Here is a 20922-nt window from a genome sequence, read left to right as displayed (position 1 = left end):
GATATTCTGTTGACCCTACGACGTAAGAGTGACTGGGCACTTATAATTCCCCCATTGAGCAATTTGATATATATATATATATATATATATATATATATATATATATATATATATATAAAAAGCTATGCATAGACTCATGAGAATGTGCGTCGGGGGACAATCCAAGGGTTTAGCAAACCGAACTAGTCGGGTTGGCTTAATAACCGACAGATGAGACTCATCAGGCATAGGACAGACATTCATCATATCTATCTACGTGACATTGTTTGGGTGTTCATATTGTAATTGGTTTACTTACGTGAATAATTATGTCTAATTGCTAATTGCTCTACTTGATATATCTGCTTGATTGTGTTTGAACCTTCTTACTTGTGTTTGTGACTGAAAACTGGTTGGATTGTGGTGGATTGACTGTTGATTGAAATATTTAGGCCTATGGACGTGATTGATTATGTGATGGGATGAAGGACGTGAATGGTTTATGTTTTTAGTTTAGTAAAGTATGAAAAACTAAATTGGTTCAGCATAGACTTAATGAACTTATACTTGGAACAGATTGGTCATTCATACTGCCTAGGAAAAGCTCCTTTAAAAAGGTTTGAATTTTTGAAGAATTAGTGGATTTCTCTTTTAAAAAGGATTTCGAATTTTGAATGTGGATCTATAGTTTTGAAAAAGATACATAAGGCGGGTAACAATCATTGTGCTTTAAAAACATTTTTTATTTTCATGTATCCTATTATAATAATTCTGCAACCCTATAGTGAGAACCCTTTCGAAGACGATATTTTCACTCCTCTATGGTTGTTTCTTTTTCAGGATATGGACGAAAAAAACACGAAGAATTTATTCTATTTTCTGTTTATATGTTGTATTGTAGTAGTTACTTTTTTCCTCGCCTTTATCCTTACAAGTTCTTATAAGAGGGATAGGAATTTGATTATGTAATATATATTTATATGTTTTTTCTGTGAGTATTGCAATTCGCAATGTAAGTATGGATGTAAATTTTGAAAAATACGTTTTAAGATTTTAAACAGACTCATATTTTAGTATTAAATATTATAAAAGTAGTCGTAATACCCGAACTATTAGAGTGGCGCAGCCGGAAGCATATCATTTTGATAGTTAGGGTGTTACAAAAAAAAATTCAAATTCAAATTTTTTTAATTTAATAAAATAACTTTAATTATTTAAAGAGTATTTTATCATTTAAAATTATATAAAAAGTGTATTTTAGTCTTTTAAAATCAAATTTAAATTTTAACATTATAAATTTATTAAATGATATCAATACAAATTAAAATTATATTTTTAAATAAAAGAAAAAAAGAAAAGAATTTCTAAAAAAAAATAAAAAGAAGATAAATGATAATTGAAGTGAGATTAGGATTAGATAAAAGTTATATAATTTGTTGTTGGATTGATTGTTCGAGTTTGTAAGTTGATCCTTAATTTTTATAAGAACATTTTTGTCTTTATAAAATTATCTATAAAAATATTTGATAAATTAAAATTTAAAATTATATTTTTTAATTCATTTAAACAAATTTAATTCTAAAATAATTTTTATTATTTGAATTTCTAGTTTTTTTATGCATGTAAACAACGTTAATACCAAGAAGATATTTTTGTCTTTTTATTAATATTTAAATAAATACTTTATAATTTTTAAATTAATTAATTTTATCTTTTTAAATTTAAATATAATTTTTTAGTTTTACTCTTTTTAAAATTAAATTAAATTTTTTAATTCAAATTAAATAACTTTAATTTTAAAAAATATTTTAGTCTTTTAAAATTGATACCAAAAAATATGTTGACTTTTCAGTTTTTTAAACCTTTTATAATAATGTTATAATAATCTTTTTTTAATGTTATAATAATTTAATATGAGTAATATTAATCCAAAAATATAATGGACTTGAAATGGTCCAAATTGAAATACTAATCTTAGTCTAAACAAATATTAAATAAAAAAGACAAAAAAATAAATATAAATGTTAACTTTTGTTTAACATTTTAAAAAAAGTTTTAATATTTCAAAATTCTAAAGAGCATTAAATCAGGTGTCTAAAAAGTGCATACAATTCACAATTCAAAAAGAAAAAAGTAACAATTCTAACAACAACCAAAAAGAAAAAAAGTAACAATTCTAACAACAACTAGTAAATAAAAAAGAGGACGAACGCTATATAAGAAGACTAAGTCCATCAACTAAAATAAATATAAAAATTAAACTACCAAATAAAAATATCACTTTGTATAATTTTAACATCTAAATCTTTTGTATTACAAATTATTCTAAATAAAATACCTTTTAAATTTAATTTTAGTTTACACATATTTAATTTAATTCTACAAAATATAACAATTTTTAATATTTATTATATACTATCATTAATTTACTGTTCTGTTCATCGCGCGATCTCATTCTAATTTGATAATAATTTACTAATAGAAGGACTAACTTAATATTTATGTCTAATATAATATTTTTAAATTTTAAAAATTATTTTATCAAACGTAATTATTGTTATTTGTATTTATCAAAAGTTTTTTTAATTTAATTTACTAAATATAATTTTTATAAACTATTTTTAAAAAATAAAAATTTTATCAAAGTAAAGATTAGAGAAGACTTAAGCTTATACATAGACGAGAAATAATAATGTTAGGAAAACAAAAAAAAAATAACCACAACTTATCTTATTTAGCATTTATTAATTATCACTACCATTAATAAATACTAAAGAAAACAAATTATGATTGCTTTTAGTTAATTTTTTTTATTTACCAAACATTCTTGGACGAGAAAACTGACATAAAATTAGTGGAGATGAATCTCGCGAGTGTTTATACAAACTTTAACTACAAATTCTCTTATTTATTTGCTACCCGATTCGAAATATTCACCAAAGTGCACAACCTACTGAAAGGGATAAGGAAGCCAATTTTTCTAGGAATATATGTTTGGTGTTGACTGCTGAGTCTCTCACATAATATAATGCAACGTACAGCAAACTAGGAAAGCTTTTCTGAAATTTGATTCCATCAGTGGAATTCTCTAATTAAAGCACTCAAATTGAAATTGGAGTAATAAGCAAGCGAAAGTATCTCTTATATATTATCACGTAATATTATTAATTTTTTTATTCATAATAAATATTTAAAAAAGAACTAACAATAAATAATTCATAGCTAGTGTGATGAACATAATAAGCTGACTTGTTAAGTCAATAGTTGAAGTCATGAGTGATGTGAGTATAGAGTACGTTGAGTGAGTGGAAGCATTTGGGCCACACTTGACAAGTTATATATCTTTGGTTTGAATTAGTCTTTGTGGAATTTGCTGTCCTCATTATGCGTTGATTATATTGTTAATTTGAATCAGTTGGTTATAAAATTGGAAATATGCAACGTATCGTACATAAATTAGCAAGACCTCATGAAAGTAGGAAAGCTTTTTTGAATTTTGATTCCATCATATAAATATATTAAGTAGACTTGTTAAGTGAATAGGTCATAGCCTCATAGGAGCATAGACTAAGTTGAGTGAGTGGAAGCATTTGGCCCACCCTTGACAAGTTATGTATGTCCCCTTCCACACCAATGTGTTGATTATTAAGTGATGAATATAAATTGCTAATATGTCCTTAGGTTGTTGAGCACACACATATGACATGATACAACAACTTAACTTGAAATATTGTGTGGTTGGAGTGATGATGATGAATGGTGTAGTTTATGCGGTGTTGATGGTGCAGCTACTTGCATGGACCAGCAGTGCAGTGGCGGTGCCAAGCGTGAAGTGCATTGAGAGTGAAAGGCAAGCTCTGCTTTCTCTCAAACGTGGCTTCAATGTCACCCATGATGATGATTGGCTGTCTTCATGGGGAGATGGGGAGCAGCAGAAGGAGTGTTGCATCTGGGAAGGCGTCAAGTGCAGCAATGTAACTGGCCATGTTATCATGCTTGATCTTCATGTTGATCCCTTTGATGGTATGACAGTTGAATCCATAAGCCCATCACTGGGGGAGTTACATCATTTGAAGTATTTGGACCTTAGTGGTCATCACTTTACTCACACTCCATCCATCCCTCCTTTCATTGCCTCTTTAACCTCTTTGACACACCTCAATCTCTCTTCTTGTTCCTTCACTGGAAAGATACCCCCTCAATTGGGAAATCTGCTCTTCCTCGAGTATCTTGATCTTGGACGGAATGCATTTGATTATTCGCAACGAATCCCTTCTCAATTCTCAAATCTCTCCCATTTAGTGTACCTTGATCTTAGTTTCAATTATCTGGTTGGAGAATTCCCTCTTCAACTCACAAATATGTCATCCTTGACATATTTGGATCTTAGTGATAATAACTTCAATGGAACACTGCCTCCTCAGCTTGGAAACCTCTTATCCTTGGAACATCTTGATCTCAGTGGAAATGCATTCACCGGAACTATTCCTAGTCAATTCAAAAATATTTCCCGTTTGCAGTATCTTGACCTCTCTTTGTTGGACAAAACCGTGCCAATAAATTCTGATTTACAATGGCTGTCTCAACTTTCAACCATGAGGTATCTTTCGCTTCCTTGGGTGAATCTCAGTAGTGCCAGCAATTGGCAACAAGTGAGTAGCCTTTCTCATCTTCAATATTTAGACTTGAATGGTTGCAATCTTGTCGATACTGTTCCCACTTCATCACTTGCATCCCCTGCTAATTTCTCCACTTCTCTCTCATATGTGGATATCTCTTACAACTCTCTAAGGGACGCATCCTTCATATTCCCATGGTTAATGAATTCCACTGGTAGCCTTGTCACTCTCAGAATGAATGATAATGGTTTAACAGGAATCATTCCAGAAACATTCGGGGACTTGAGCTCCCTTGAGGAGTTAAATCTTTCAAATAATGAGCTCAAAGGCCAAATACCTCTATCCTTGTTTCATAGTTGCAATTTGGTAGAACTAAACCTATCCAAGAACAAGTTGACAGGGGAGTTTCATGAATATATTCGAGAGTTTTCTCGTTGTGCTCATAAACCCTTAAAATTGTTGGATATGGGATGGAATGAAATTACGGGGATGGTGTCTGACCTCTCTCAGCTTCAATCTTTGGAAGAGTTACGACTTGGTAACAACAGATTAAATGGAAGCATACATGAAGGTATTGGACAACTATCCAACTTAACTGACTTAAGCCTTGGAAATAACTTGTTGAAAGGTTTGATATCTGAAACTCATTTCTCAAGACTTTACTATCTTGAGTCTTTGGATTTGTCTCATAATGCATTAGTTTTTAATGTTAGCGACGACTGGGTTCCCCTTTTTAATTTAAGTAACATTTATTTGGCCTGTTGCAAGCTGGGGCCTAACTTTCCAACATGGCTTCATACCCAAACCATGATTGAAAATTTGGATATTTCCTGTGCTGGAATTTCTAGCACTGTTCCTAATTGGTTTTGGGAACCCCTTTCTCAGATGTTGAATTTGAATATTTCTCACAACCGTTTTCGAGGAAAAATTGAAAGCCGAATTCTACCAGCTATTGTTTCTGACCAACCTCGTTCAATTGATTTGAGCTTCAATTTATTTGAAGGCCCAATTCCAGCATTTCTTTCAACTACTTCACAAACTTTTTTGTCTAATAACAGATTTTCAATTGCAAATCCTCTTTTATGTGCAAACTCGACCAAAAACATGAGATTTATGGATTTGTCAAACAACGACCTTAGAGGAGAACTTTCGGATTGTTGGAGGGGTTTTGAGTCATTGGTAGTCCTAGATTTATCCAATAATCAGTTTTATGGAAGCATGCCAAAGTCTCTGGGGTCATTAAGAAATATCCAGTCAATACATTTAGGAGGGAATAATTTTTCAGGAGAGATACCATCATCCTTGCATAATTGCACACAACTACAAATTTTTGATGCTGCACGTAATAAGTTGTCAGGAACAATACCAAGCTGGAATGGGGATAATATTCCAAAGCTACTTGTACTTAGCTTACATTCCAATAAGTTTCATGGAAACATTCCATTAAGCATGTGCAATCTCGATGAACTTCGTGTCTTGGACCTCTCTTTAAATATTCTGTCTGGCAGTATACCTAAATGCATAAGTAATCTGTCTGCTATGGCCACTCAAGAAAAATCAAATGCAACCATTACCCATGATTATCATTATGAATATCGCAATGAGTTTAGCCGTGATGACGCTATAAGTGAAGTTTCCGGAGTTTATAATGATAGCGCATCACTGACATGGAAAGGGAAAATGTCAAAATATGGAAGCACCCTGGGATTGTTGAGAAGTATTGATTTCTCCAGCAACAGGTTAACAGGGGAAATACCAAGTGAGGTGATGAGTCTTATTGGCTTGGTTTCTTTAAATCTTTCAAGAAACTTGTTTAGTGGACACATTCCTCCAACTATTGGACAACTGAAGTCAATAGATTTTCTTGATCTATCCAGAAATCATTTGTCAGGAACAATTCCTTCACAGCTTGTTCAGATTGACGATCTCAGTGTTCTTGACTTGTCATATAATGATTTATCCGGAGAAATCCCACTTGGCACGCAGCTTCAAACCAGGGATGCCTCTGCTTATGAAGGAAATCCAAAACTTTGTGGTGCTCCCCTCAACAAAACTTGTCCCATACATGGTCACCAGATCAGTGAACATGATGCTGATGGTGATGATGAACAATTTGTAAACGAGGGGTTCTACATTGCTATGGCTGCTGGATTTGTTACGGCATTTTGGGGAGTGTGCTTCTCATTGATTTTGAAGAAATCTTGGAGATATGCTTATTTCAAGTTGTTGAGTGATGTCTATGACAACCTCTATGTATTTACAGCGATCAAGGTGGCCAAACTAAAAAGGATCAGATCTCAAATATGAAGGTATTTACCGTTTTGATTTCTTCTAGTTTTTGTTATTGTTGATATAGTTGTTATATTCATAATATTGGTATATCAAAAAATTAATATCTGCTCTATGTAAATGAAACAAAATATAGTAGTGCTAAAATGTTAAAATGCAGACTCTGTTATTATGTATTTAGGCTTTATATATATACATTCTTATATATACAATTGTAATTATGTGTGAACTTGTTATTGTGTTAATAATATATGTATATATGTAAATATGTATATGGGATATGATTTTATGTTACTTAAATATATATTTTTGCTCTTTATGTCTTTAACACTTTAAATATATGCACATATATCTTTCAGGCAAAAGAGTAGACAGTATCTTGTGTTGAAAAGATAAAGCTTTGTTTGTGATACAGCAGGAATCTTCATGCATGTGTATCCATTTGGAAGGAGACCAATAACATTTAGCGATGCAGCTAATATAATAAGTGTTATGTTTGCATATTCTAGCTTTTTAAAGGTTTTCTGCTGTAGCTGCAGGGTGGAAGTGTGATTCACCTATATCGCATAGTGTTTGTTATATTGGTGTCATTGTAAAACTTGGCCTTCTTTTATTGCTGTAATTTATTTTCAGGGACGAATGACGATATTAAGTGTTAGTTATTGTGGTAGTGCTTGTAGTCGTAGACTTGTGGTAGTTCTGTTTTATTCAGTTCATGCTTTACCAAATCTGTATGCTGAATCACGATATTTTCTTATAATAGGCTATAAATGTCACTATTAAAAATGAATCAGTCTACTTTAAGTTGAAAATTTAAAAGTAAATATATCAACTATTAACTAATTTGAATTGGTCTAATAGTTAATTCACTAGTCTGCTTAAATAAGTATTAGAAATTTAAATTCTATCTTGTGTATAGAATACTCCATTGGCCAATAATAAATTCTTAAATGGAGCTCAAATTCCCATTGAATTAATCCTTATTTCCTTGACTTGTTGAGTTGAGAAATACCGTAAAAAACGGTATAAAATTGCATATTTTTTTTATATTTTTTTTAAATAGTCATATTAAATTATATATAAATTTCTAAATAAAAATTTTTATAATATTTTTAAAATTAATTTTCAGATTTAATATTAATTTATATATTATTAATTTATCAATAATATAATATTTTAAATTTATACTATATAATATAATTAATTTAGTGTTCAATGTATAGCAGGTCTTAATCTAGTCTTAATTAAAACGCGCTGATCAACTTCATTCATCTGTATCGGTTCACTAGTTACTTGGTCTACGTAATTAATATCTATTAGTTAAACCGTGTTGATCAATTCAACTCCATTCTTCATGTCTTCAATTTTGGACTAGTCTTTTTGACACATAAGTGGTTAGTTTAAGCTTAATATATGACTGACCTTTGCTCTTGTAAATAATCATTCCTCTTTCATTTGCTACACAATTACCATGAATCCAAGGTTTGCTATGGCAATTCATTATTATGTCTTTATTGTGTTCTTCATGCACATATCAGTGTTACATGTACTTGCATTAAACCCCATGATTGGCAACGTTACTGTGAAGTGCATAGAGAGTGAAAGGCAAGCACTACTCGCTTTGAAACAGGGTTTTCATCTCAACAACAATGCTTGGCTTTCTTCTTGGGGACATGGAGACAATCAAAAAGAGTGTTGTAACTGGGAACACATTCAGTGTAGCAATGAAACAGGCCATGTTTTGAAGCTTGATCTTCATGTTTCTGATCATATTGTAAGAGCTGGCTCCATTACTACAGCACTGGCTGAGTTGCATCATTTGAACTATTTGGATCTTAGTTACATTTCTTTCAATCTCACCCCATCAATTCCTATCTTTATTGCCTCTTTAACCCATTTGAGATACCTCAATCTTTCACACTCTGGCTTCCAAGGAAAAGTACCCCATCAGTTTGGCAACTTGCTCTTCTTGGAATATCTTGATCTTGGATATAATAGCCTCTTAGCAGAAATTCCTCCTCAAATTTCAAACCTCTCCAATTTAGTGTACCTTCATTTGGGATCCAATTCTTTTCATGGGAACATTCCTCCACAACTTGGAAGTCTCTTACCCTTGAAATATTTGGATTTGAGTGAAAATGGTTTCAATGGAACTATTCCAGAAAATTTTGGAAATCTTTCAAATTTGGAGTATCTTGACCTTAGCTCCTCTTATCAAATATCTTTGAGTTCTGATTTGCAATGGTTATCTCATCTTTCATTTATGAGGCATCTTTCACTCCCTAAGGTTAATCTTAGCACTGCAAACAATTGGCAACAACTAGTGAGTGGTCTTTCTCATCTACAATACTTGGACTTCAATGGTTGTGATCTTTCAGATTCCATCCCCTCATCACTTTCTTCTGCTGCAAATTTCTCCACTTCTCTGTCATTTGTGGATCTCTCTAGCAACAATTTGATGAACTCGTCTTTGATATTTCCATGGTTAATGAACTCAACTAGCAGCCTAGCCATGCTCAATTTGGATCATAATTATCTGAGGGGAACCATACCACAGGCCATAGGGGAATTGAGCTCTCTTGAATACTTGAATCTTGCCAGCAACCAACTCGAAGGCCAAATACCTATATCATTGTTTCATGTTTGCAGCTTGAGAGAATTAGACCTTTCCGGAAACAGGTTGAGTGGCCAGTTTCATGAGTTTGCTAAAGCATTGTCCAATTGTAATCACAAGCAATTGCAAACTTTGAAGATGGGATGGAATGAAATTACAGGTATGGTGCCAGACCTTTCTTCATTTTCATCATTGCAAGTGTTACGACTTGATAGCAATGGATTAAATGGAACTTTGCATGAAGGCATTGGACAACTATCCAATTTGAGGGAGTTAAGGCTTGGAAATAACTCATTGGAAGGTTTGATATCTGAGTCTCATTTCTCTAAACTTTCCATGCTATTAACTTTGGATTTATCTCATAATTCATTGGTCTTTAACATTAGCAATGAGTGGGTTCCCCCTTTCAAATTAATCAAGATTAAATTGGCATCTTGCATTTTGGGCCCTGACTTTCCAAAATGGCTTCAAAGCCAACATAACATGAATTGGTTGGATATTTCTGGAGCTGAAATATCTAGCAATGTTCCTAATTGGTTCTGGGAATTCCTTCCCACAATGGTAAAATTGAATCTTTCCCACAACCATTTCAAAGGCAAAATTGAAAATTTACCTTTGATTCCTCAGAGTGCCTTGCAGATTGATCTAAGCTCAAATTCTTTTGAAGGCCCAGTCCCAGCATTTCTTTCAATATCAGCACAAGTGTTTCTGTCCAACAACATGTTTTCAACAGCAAATCTTTTTCTGTGTTCTAACGTGTCTGCGAACACTGAGTATTTAGATTTGTCAAATAATCACATTAGAGGACAGCTCCCAGACTGTTGGATGAATTTCCAATCTCTAGGCTTCCTAGATTTGTCCAACAATTATTTTCATGGCAGCTTACCGAGATCTATGGGATCATTGAGGCAAATTCAGTCATTACATCTAGGTGATAACAATTTTTCTGGAGAAATACCACTGTCCTTTGTTAATTGCACAGAGCTAAGACTTTTTGATGCTGCAAAGAATAATTTAACTGGGCCATTCCCTAGCTGGATTGGAAATAATCTTTCAAATCTGTTTATACTTAGCTTGCATTCCAATCAATTTCATGGGAGCATGCCTCTAAATATATGTAATCTTGATGAGCTTCATTTGTTGGACCTCTCTTTGAATAGTCTTTCAGGGAATATACCTAAATGCATAAGCAATCTTTCTGCAATGGCAAGTCAAGCAACTTCAAAGGTTGATATTTTCTATGCTTATGATGCATATTATGATGATTTTGATGGCATTACCAGCTTTGGAGTTAATGCTGATAGTGCTTCACTTATATGGAAAGGAAAAATGTCAAAATACAGAAGTACATTAGGACTATTGAGAAGCATTGATTTATCAAGTAACATATTCAATGGGGAGATTCCAAGTGAGATGATGAGTCTTGTTGGTTTAGTTTCTCTTAACATTTCGAGGAACAAGTTAGTTGGTAATATTCCTCAAGGTATTGGACAATTGAAATCCTTGGATTTTCTTGATCTGTCTAGAAATCAATTGTCTGGAAGGATTCCTTCACAACTGTCTCAGCTAGATCGTCTCAGTGTTCTTGATCTATCATATAATGATTTATCAGGCCAAATTCCACTCGGTACCCAACTTCAAACTAGAGATGCATCTGCTTATATAGGAAATCCAAAATTATGTGGTGCTCCTCTCAACAAAACCTGTCTCATTCCTACACAGAATCCAGTTGATGGAAATGATGATCACGAAGAACAATTTTTTACTGAGGGGTTTTACATTGCCTTGGCAATTGGATTTATTATGGGGTTTTGGGGAGTTTCCTGCTCATTGATTTTGAAGAAATCTTGGAGATATGCTTATTTCAAGTTCTTTAATGATCTGTATGACAAGCTTTATGTATTTGCTGCAATTAAGATGGCTAAATTAAAAAGACTCAGAGCTTAAGTAAACAGGTATGTAACCCTTCCATTTTTGTGCATTTAGTATCTCTGGAACTAGTTATATGATTTCCTTAATTATCTATTTATGGAGCAATTAGTGTAAACATAATATATTCATCCAGATCCAGGCATCATATATTTTGAGATTATTCATTGTAAGATAAGATGTAAGTTGAACAAATATGCATTGTTTTAGCAATTATTAGTATTATTGTTCTTCTGGATCATAAGAATTATGATAATCCATAAAATCGTAATAACAATGTGAAGTTATTCTTGTGTTATACTGAAAGATAATGTATATCAGATATGGTTTGCATTGTATGTTACTTAAATATGTTCTGCTTTTTGTCACTTGTGTACATTTTGAATACTACCTGATGTGTAACTTTGTTATATATTTCAGGTAAAAGAGTAGACAACATCATATGTTAAAAAAAGAGGTTTGCTTATGATACAACCAGGATCTTCGTGTGTATCCTATTTGGAAGGAGATCAACAAAATGAAGTGATAGTGTTGTGTTTGCATATTTTAGCCCTGTTTAGGTTGTCAGTTGTAGCTGCAGGGTGGAGTGTGGAAGAGGATTCTTTGAAACTTGGCCTTGTTTTGTTGCTGTGATTTATTTTCATGGATGATTTAGGTGTTGTTATGAAAGTGTTAGTAGTGAGTTAATACTCAATTTAATCCCTGAAATTTGAGGTTGGACTTAAATTGATTCTTACAATTTTAATATATTCAAATTAGACACCCAAAATTTATAATCGTAACTCACATTAACCCTTGAGCTGATCTCCGTCAGTAGCATATTGATTTGGTACATTAACCTAATATCATCATTAGGTGAAAACTAAAAGACTAATTTGATTGTTATCTCTATTTACATTAAAAATGTGACTTTGTTTCCTTTTGTAATTTTGTAGCTGGGGATACAGGATTTGGACAAAGTTGGGAAGAAAGGAAGATCAATATGTGGAAGTGATTTTAGCTTGGAATCACTGTTTGGTCCTGCCAATTCATCAAGTGTATCCAATAGTGACAATGCTAGTATTGTTTCCTTGTGATCATAATATTTATGCAACAGATAATATCAAAGGTCATGTTCAATTTTACATTACACTAACATGTGCTGCAAAAAAAAAAACAGCAGAAAATTATATCCAATCGTAAATGAGTCCATCAATGTTTTGTTGTGTAGTGTTGCATTCATTCCTTCAATAGTCTTGCTGTCTAATTTTTTTATTGGCACAAGACATTAGGAGAAAGTGCAAATGTTGTATTGTTTTGATGTTTGAGTAGCATTTCGCGAAGATGGGGTTTCAAAGTACATTATAATGCAAAAATTGCTATGTTTTCACATAGAATTTAATTTCAATTAAAGTTGCTATGCACCATAGTCATCCAATTGTCTTCCATGTCATCCAATTGTGTTAAAATATAAAAATAAAAGTAAAAAGAATTTGATAATGAAAACATGTATGTAAGAACTAAGAAGTACCATTTGTATAATTAAGGTAACATTTGCATTATATTGTAGAATAAAATTAAGCTTGTCATCTTTATTAACTTCACTATCACTTAAATACCAAATAAGCAAAGATAGACCAATAAGCTATTACAACAGTGTTGACTGTTGAGTAATTCTATTGTTTATCATGATGAAGCCATATAAATACCCGCTGAAGCCTGAAGGTGAATTTATTGGAAAGAAATTTTAGATGGGGTTTGATTAAAGTGTGTTTTGCATTGTTTAAAGATAATAGATGAAAAAATGGCAGATGCTAATACACTCCGAAAAAATAGAAATGTATCGCTTTTTAAATTTTAAAATCTAAATATTAAGTTCTAAATCTTAAATTTGGAATTATATATCTTAAATTCTAAAATTTACATAAATTTTAAATTTTAAATCCTAAATTTTAAAACGAAAATCTGTAAATTTTAAATAAACTCTAAATCTAAACTATTAGTATAAAATATAATAAATAAAAAATTAAGATTTGTTTAATTAATAACGAATGTAACACTCTTTATGTAATAAAGAGCGTTTAAAGATGGAAAAAAGTTCAGAGAACAGTAATTTTAATTTATATTAATTAATACTTTTAGCTAATAATCTAATATTTTTAGTCCATTAGTTTATTAACATATTTTTTGCTAACATTTTTAAATATTATTGACTAATTGTAGATCAAAAATAATAAATGTATTGGTCTTTGTAGCATTTCTCTTAAAGATGAGTCTAAAAGAATATTTGATTTTTTCAATGCAATAAATGTATAAAAAAATTTAAAAAGTTAATATTTGTGTTATATTTTTATAATAAAATATTTTATATTTATTAAATGTTAGTTATTAAATTAGTTACTATATATTTTTGTATATTTATATATATTGATTCACATATTTTTAATAAAATAATCAATAAACAAAATAATTAAATTTGTTTACAATAGTATAATAAAAAATTTATAAAATAGTAAAAATATATTTCTATATAGCAATAACTTATTAGTATTTGATTTTTAATGTACATCGCATAGTATGATTGATTATTTGATTTCACAAAAAAAAATCAATATCTTTAATTATTATTTTTAGAACACTTGGTAGCAATAATGTTAGCACTAAATTGTTAGAATTCTAAGTATATTATTTTCTCTAATTTGTTGAGAGAACTTATATGAAGGTATATATGAGACAACAACAAAAAATTATGAAGGTATATTTGTGTTGACTACGGAATTAGGCTTGGTTTATTTGTTAAAATTTTTTGAGAAAGAGTTTGTAGTTTTCAATATATAGCATCAGTATCTTATTTTTTATTTGATAAATAAAAAAATATGAATTTATACTTATAGTTTTTAAAAGATAAAAATATTTTAAAAAGTATTTAAGGTGAATTTTTTTTTAAATTGACTTATATTTATTAAAATTAAAAAGTCTAATATAATTAATATAAATTAATTTTTAAATTTAACTTTTATATTTATATCTAGTATAGTATTTTTAATTTTTAAAAATTATTTTATTAAATGTAATTATTATTATTTATATTTATTAAAAAAATTTTAATTTAATTTACTAAACATAGTTTTTATAAACTATTTTTAAAAAAATAAACACTTTACCAAAGTGTAGTAAGGGTTAGAGAAGTCTTGAGCTTATGTACAGAGTACAGACGATAAAATTGACATAAAATTAGTGTAGATAAATGTCAGAGTGTTTGTCAAAAATGCAGGATCATTGTGTCAACTTTAATTATAAATTTTCGGGAACAGTTTTCTTAATATTTTTTAACCATTCAAGTAGGAAAATGTGATATCTTACTATTAATTTTATAAGTAGAATAAAAAAAATATAAAAAAATATTAAAAAAATAAAAAATTATATTTTATTCTCTTCATTGTTAAAAAATATTAAAAATATCTATTTCTCAAATTTTTTCATTTATTTGCTACTCTAGTTTAAAATATCCATAAAAGTACACAACCCACTGAAAGAGATAAGGAAGCCAATTTTTCTTATCCAAAATATACAAAAGAATACTTCATTATGCTATGTATATACTAAAACTAATTGTTAAAGTCCATTATCAGTATAAAATATATACTGAAATATAAATACACATTGAAAATAAATTTAATCACACATATATTTATATACAAATATATTAATGACTGATTTTGATTTAAGAATATCATTTTTAAAGAATAATATTTATATATTTGAGAGTATGTATATAAATATAAATGGTATTTTAAAAATATTTATTATTATTCACTTGTAGGCTTACCCAAACATTACTCTAGGAATATATGTTTGGTGTTGACTGTTGAGGCTCTCATATAATGTAACGTACATCAAACTTGTTAAGTCAATAGTTCAAGTCATGTCATGAGTGATGTGAGTATAGAGTACGTTGAGTGAGTGGAAGCATTTGGGCCACACTTGACAAGTTATATATCTTTGGTTTGAATTAGTCTTTGTGGAATTTGCTGTCCTCATTATGCGTTGATTATATTGTTAATTTGAATCAGTTGGTTATAATTATAAATTGGAAATATGCCCCATATGATATGATACAACAACTTAACTTGAAATATTGTGTGGTTGGAGTGATGATGATGAATGGTGTAGTTTATGCAGTGTTGATGGTGCAGGTACTTGCATGGAGGAGCAGTGCAGTGGAGGTGCCAAGCGTGAAGTGCATTGAGAGTGAAAGGCAAGCTCTGCTTTCTCTGAAACGTGGCTTCAATGTCACGGATGATGATGATTGGCTGTCTTCATGGGGAGATGGGGAGCAGCAGAAGGAGTGTTGCAACTGGGAAGGCGTCAAGTGCAGCAATGTAACTGGCCATGTTCTCATGCTTCATCTTCATGCTGATTATTACACTCGTGGATCCATAAGCCCATCACTGGGAGAGTTACATCATTTGAAGTATTTGGACCTTAGTGGTAATCACTTTACTCACACTCCATCCATCCCTCCTTTCATTGCCTCTTTAACATTTTTGACACACCTCGATCTCTTTTCTTGTTCCTTTGGTGGAAACATACCCCCTCAATTGGGAAATCTACTCTTCCTCCAGTATCTTGATCTTAGTTCCAATAATCTGGTTGGAGGATTTCCTCTTCAACTCACAAATATGTCATCCTTGAGATATTTGGATCTTCGTTATAATAGCCTTAATGAAACAATGCCACCCCAACTTGGAAATCTCTTATCCTTGGAACATCTTGATCTAAGTGCAAATGCATTCACCGGAACCATTCCTAGTCAATTCAAAAACCTTTCTCGTTTACAGCATCTTGACCTCCATCCTGATTACTATTACAAAACCATGTCATTAAGTTCAGATTTACAATGGCTATCTGAACTTTCAACCATGAGGTATCTTTCACTTCCTAGGGTGAATCTAAGTGGTGCCAGAAATTGGCAACAACAAGTGAGTAGCCTTTCTCATCTTCAATATTTAGACTTGCATGCTTGCAATCTTGTTGATTCCGTGCTCACTTCATCACTTGCATCCACTTCTCTCTCATATGTGGATATCTCTAACAACTCTCTAAGGGATGCATCCTTCATATTCCCATGGTTAATGAATTCCACTCGTAGCCTTGTTACTCTCATAATGAATGATAATGGTTTAACAGGAATCATTCCAGAAACATTAGGGGACAACTTGAACTCCCTTGAGGAGTTAAATCTTGCAAATAATGAGCTCAAATGCCAAATACCTCTATCCTTGTTTCATAGTTGTAATTTGGCATGGCTTGACCTATCCAACAACAACTTGACAGGGGAGTTCCATGAATATATTCGAGAGTATTCTCGTTGTGCTCATAAACCCTTACAAATCTTGGATATGGGATGGAATGAAATTACGGGGATGGTGCCTGACCTCTCTCAGCTTCAATCTTTGCAAGAGTTACGACTTGATAACAACAGATTAAATGGAAGCATACATGAAGGTATTGGACAACTATCCAACTTAACTGAGTTAAGCCTTGGAAATAACTTCCTGACAGGTTTGATAACTGAAGCTCATTTCTCAAGACTTTCCAATCTTGACACTTTGGATTTGTCTCATAATGCATTGGCTTTTAATGTTAGCGTCGATTGGATTCCCCCTTTCAATTTAACTACCATTTATTTGGCCCGTTGCAAGTTGGGGCCTGACTTTCCAACATGGCTTCATACCCAAACCATGATTGACAATTTGGATATTTCCTGTGATGGAATTTCTAGCACTGTTCCAAATTGGTTTTGGGAACGCCTTCCTTTTATGATGTATTTGAATATATCTCACAACCGTTTTCGAGGAAAAATTGAAGACCCACCTATTGTTTCTTATTATGTGTTTGCAGTAGCTTTTGTTTCTGACCCACATCTTTCAGTTGATTTGAGCTTCAATTTATTTGAAGGCCCAATTCCAGCAATCCTTTCAACTGTTTCAAAAAATTTTTTGTCCAATAACAGATTTTCAATTGCAAATCCTCTTTTATGTGCAAACTTGACCAAAAACATGAGATTTATGGATTTGTCAAACAACGACCTTAGAGGAGAACTTTCGGATTGTTTGAGGGGTTTTGAGTCATTGGTCGTCCTAGATTTATCCAATAATCAGTTTTATGGAAACATGCCAAAGTCTTTGGGGTCATTGAGAAATATCAAGTCAATACATTTAGGAGGGAATAATTTTTCAGGAGAGATACCATCATCCTTGAATAATTGCACACAACTACAAGTTTTTGATGTTGCAGGTAATAAGTTGTCAGGAACAATACCAACCTGGATTCGAGATAATATTCCAAAGCTACTTGTACTTAGCTTACATTCCAATAATTTTCATGGTAACATTCCATTAAGCATGTGCAATCTTCATGAACTCCATGTCTTGGACCTCTCTCTTAATATTCTGTCTGGCAATATACCTAAATGCATAAGTAATCTGTCTGCTATGGCCACTCTAGCACATTCAAATGCAACCATTATTGATGACTATCATTATGAATATGTCAATTATCATAGCACTACTGACGCTGTACATGAAGTTTTCGGAGTTTATAATGATAGCGCATCACTGACATGGAAAGGGAAAATGTCAAAATATGGAAGCACCCTGGGATTGTTGAGAAGTATTGATTTCTCCAGCAACAGGTTAACAGGGGAAATACCAACTGAGATGATGACTCTTATTGGATTGATTTCTTTGAATCTTTCAAGAAACTTGTTTAGTGGACATATTCCTCCAACTATTGGACAACTGAAGTCAATAGATTTTCTTGATCTATCCAGAAATCATTTGTCAGGAACAATTCCTTCACAGCTTGTTCAGATTGACGATCTCAGTGTTCTTGACTTGTCATACAATGATTTATCCGGAGAAATCCCACTTGGCACGCAACTTCAAACTAGGGATGCATCTGCTTATGCAGGAAATCCAAAACTTTGTGGTGCTCCCCTCAACAATACTTGTCCCATTCATGGTCACCAGATCAGTGAACATGATGCTGATGGTGATGATGATGAACAATTTGTAAGCGAGGGGTTCTACATTGCTATGGCTGCTGGATTTGTTATGGCATTTTGGGGAGTGTGCTTCTCATTGATTTTGAAGAAATCTTGGAGATATGCTTATTTCAAGTTGTTGAGTGATGTCTATGACATGCTCTATGTATTTATAGCGATCAAGGTGGCCAAATTCAAAAGGATCAGATCTCAAATATGAAGGTATGCACCATTTCCATTTCTTCTAGTTTTTATTATTGTTGATATAGTTATTATATTCATAATATTGGTATATCAAAAATATTAATATCTGCTATATGTAAATGAAACAAAATATAGTAGTGCTAAATGTTAAAATGCAGACTCTGTTAATAATATATGTATATATGTATATGGGATATGGTTTTATGTTACTTAAATATATATTTCTGCTCTTTAACACTTTTATATATTTTGAATATTACCTAACATGTAACGATGTCATATCTTTCAGGCAAAAGAGTAGACAGTATCTTGTGTTGAAAAGATAGAGCTTTGTTTGTGATACAGCTAGAATCTTCATGCATGTGTATCCATTTGGAAGGAGACCAATAACATTTAGTGATGCAGTTAATATACAAAAAAGTTTGTTGAAGAGGATGCTTTTTCACATTTCACCTATATTGCATAGTATTTATTATATGAGTGTGATTGTCAAACTTAACCTTGTTTTATTGCTGTAATTTATTTTCGGGGACGATATGAAGTGTTAGTTACTATGGAAGTGCTTGTGGACTTGGGGTAGTTCTGTTTTTCTTTAATTTCTGCTTACCAAATCTATTAGGCTGAATTACGATGTTTATTTTATAATGAGCTATACTTAGTCTACTTAAAAGTTGAAAGTTTAAAATTATTAGTAGGCCAATAACGAATAGGATTTAGATTTTACTCTAATTTTATTATGAGTTTATTTTTTTTTTTAAATTCAACCTTATCTTATTAGCAAATTGAAAATCCTCAATAATAACTCTGTTCATATCTTAAAGTTTTATACTCGATTCTATCCAATCTTATAAGCAATAAATTAATTTTTTTCAATCACACACAATATTTAATCATTTCATATTTCATAAATATATTAATTAAAAAATATAAAATTAAGTTCATATTAAAATTAAAAGAAACAAAATTATAATAAAATTCATGTTAAAATTATAAAAGGGAGAAAATATGAGTTAAATTCGATCTCCATCAACTTCATTATATATGTATAATAATTTTTAATAAATACTATATTATATTAGGAGTACAAATTGGTTGAATAAAATTAGGTCTAAACTCGCATTCGACCTTACTCGCAACTCAATCCGTTCCGTTCTTAACTAGATTCTTACGGGTCACGTTACCAACCCTATTCGAACAAATTGAGTTGGATTGGATGCCCATGAATAAGATTAGTATTATAAGTTCAATTTACCATGAAATCATATAAATAACTATTAAAGATGAATTTATGGAGAGAAAGATACTTTAAATATAATTTGATTAAAGAATAAGAATATTGTTTAAAGGGAATAAATAAAAAAATATTTAATTTTTAATGCATTGAATGTATAAAAAAAAATTTGAAAAAATTAATATTTGTTTTATATTTTCTTTATTTTTCTGTAATATCTTTAAGTAGTATTTTTAAGGCATAGCAACAACCTTTAAAATATTATGCTGTCAGGCGTCAGCACTAAGCTATCAGAATTACAAACATAAAAATTTTCTCCAAATTGTTGATAGAACTTATATGAACATGAATTCATGTTGACTACGGAATTAGAGAAGACTTGAGCTTATGGACTTGAACATCCAATCCAAATTTAATTAAGTGCACTAGCACCATAAAAATTGACCATGTACAGGAGAAAATTGACACAGAGTTAGTGGAGATAATGTCATTAGTTTTTGTCCAAAATAAACAAACAGTGTCAACTTCAATTACAAAATTCTCTCATTTATATGCTGAAATATTCGCACAACCCAATATAAGGGACAAGGAAGTCAATTTTTCTTGCCCAAAACGCACGGAAAAATAATATTTATATATTTTAGAGTTAAATATAAATGATATTTTAAAAATATTTATAATCATTCGTTCTATTATTTTTGTTTATTTTTAAATATTATAATTAAAAATAATAAATATACTATAAAATCATATAAATATTTCAACGTAATAGCAAATTCTAATAAAATTTTTCCTAGAGTTACCATGATACAAGTGCATTCCAACAGCTAATTTGCTATAGTAACATGGTAGATCAACATAATACATACAAATAAAATAGTGATCAGATGTGGAACAAAAAAGACTTATTCTCTTAATTTCTTTTTATAGTCCTTTAGTATAAAACGGTTTGGTGTGTGGCATACTTTCCATGAAAAACCTTTAAACAAATGTATAAAAATGTAGTTGTTCTTGTTTTATTTTAAAATCA

At 31.0% G+C, this 20922-nt stretch overlaps 3 protein-coding genes across 18 annotated transcripts; all 3 read left to right on the top strand.

Moving 5' to 3' along the window:
• The first annotated feature begins 3682 nt into the window (after window positions 1–3682).
• LOC130973581 (receptor-like protein EIX2) lies at window positions 3683–7646 on the top strand. The gene is made up of 2 exons (XM_057898190.1): window positions 3683–6907; window positions 7247–7646. Exon 1 carries the CDS (start codon window positions 3684–3686, stop codon window positions 6903–6905), a length of 3222 nt encoding a protein of 1073 aa, XP_057754173.1. The 5' UTR covers window position 3683; the 3' UTR covers window positions 6906–6907; window positions 7247–7646.
• A 525-nt stretch (window positions 7647–8171) lies between these two features.
• LOC130973032 (receptor-like protein EIX2) lies at window positions 8172–12748 on the top strand. 11 transcript variants are annotated; one of them, XM_057897401.1, is made up of 4 exons: window positions 8172–9661; window positions 9746–9802; window positions 10169–11456; window positions 11851–12748. In XM_057897401.1, the coding sequence occupies exons 1-3, from the start codon at window positions 8359–8361 to the stop codon at window positions 11446–11448; spliced, it is 2640 nt and encodes an 879-aa protein (XP_057753384.1). In that variant the 5' UTR covers window positions 8172–8358; the 3' UTR covers window positions 11449–11456; window positions 11851–12748. The 11 variants fall into 11 exon arrangements, 8 of the variants coding, with proteins under 8 accessions (XP_057753384.1, XP_057753382.1, XP_057753383.1 ...); XR_009083984.1 differs by having other exon boundaries at window positions 8172–11456; window positions 11851–12108; window positions 12366–12748; XR_009083983.1 differs by having other exon boundaries at window positions 8172–11456; window positions 11851–12144; window positions 12366–12748.
• A 2725-nt stretch (window positions 12749–15473) lies between these two features.
• On the top strand, window positions 15474–19304 carry LOC130973679 (receptor-like protein EIX2). Of its 6 annotated transcripts, none has more exons than XM_057898305.1 (3): window positions 15474–15900; window positions 16747–18679; window positions 18951–19304. In XM_057898305.1, exons 1-2 carry the CDS (start codon window positions 15522–15524, stop codon window positions 18675–18677), a joined length of 2310 nt encoding a protein of 769 aa, XP_057754288.1. In that variant the 5' UTR covers window positions 15474–15521; the 3' UTR covers window positions 18678–18679; window positions 18951–19304. The 6 variants fall into 6 exon arrangements, with proteins under 6 accessions (XP_057754288.1, XP_057754285.1, XP_057754284.1 ...); XM_057898302.1 differs by having other exon boundaries at window positions 16600–18679; XM_057898301.1 differs by having other exon boundaries at window positions 16035–18679.
• The last annotated feature ends 1618 nt before the right edge of the window (window positions 19305–20922 follow it).

The sequence above is a fragment of the Arachis stenosperma genome, chromosome 4 (assembly GCF_014773155.1).
Source record: "Arachis stenosperma cultivar V10309 chromosome 4, arast.V10309.gnm1.PFL2, whole genome shotgun sequence".
In the NCBI taxonomy this organism is placed as follows: domain Eukaryota; kingdom Viridiplantae; phylum Streptophyta; class Magnoliopsida; order Fabales; family Fabaceae; genus Arachis; species Arachis stenosperma.
The sequence above is the reverse complement of the archived record's forward strand: the minus strand, read 5'-3'. Positions and strand labels throughout refer to the sequence as shown.

Coding starts and splice junctions, on each gene's coding strand:
- LOC130973581 (XM_057898190.1), top strand. CDS start 3,684: ATGATACAACAACTTAACTTGAAATATTGTGTGGTTGGAGTGATGATG.
- LOC130973032 (XM_057897396.1), top strand. CDS start 8,359: ATGAATCCAAGGTTTGCTATGGCAATTCATTATTATGTCTTTATTGTG.
- LOC130973679 (XM_057898300.1), top strand. CDS start 15,522: ATGATACAACAACTTAACTTGAAATATTGTGTGGTTGGAGTGATGATG.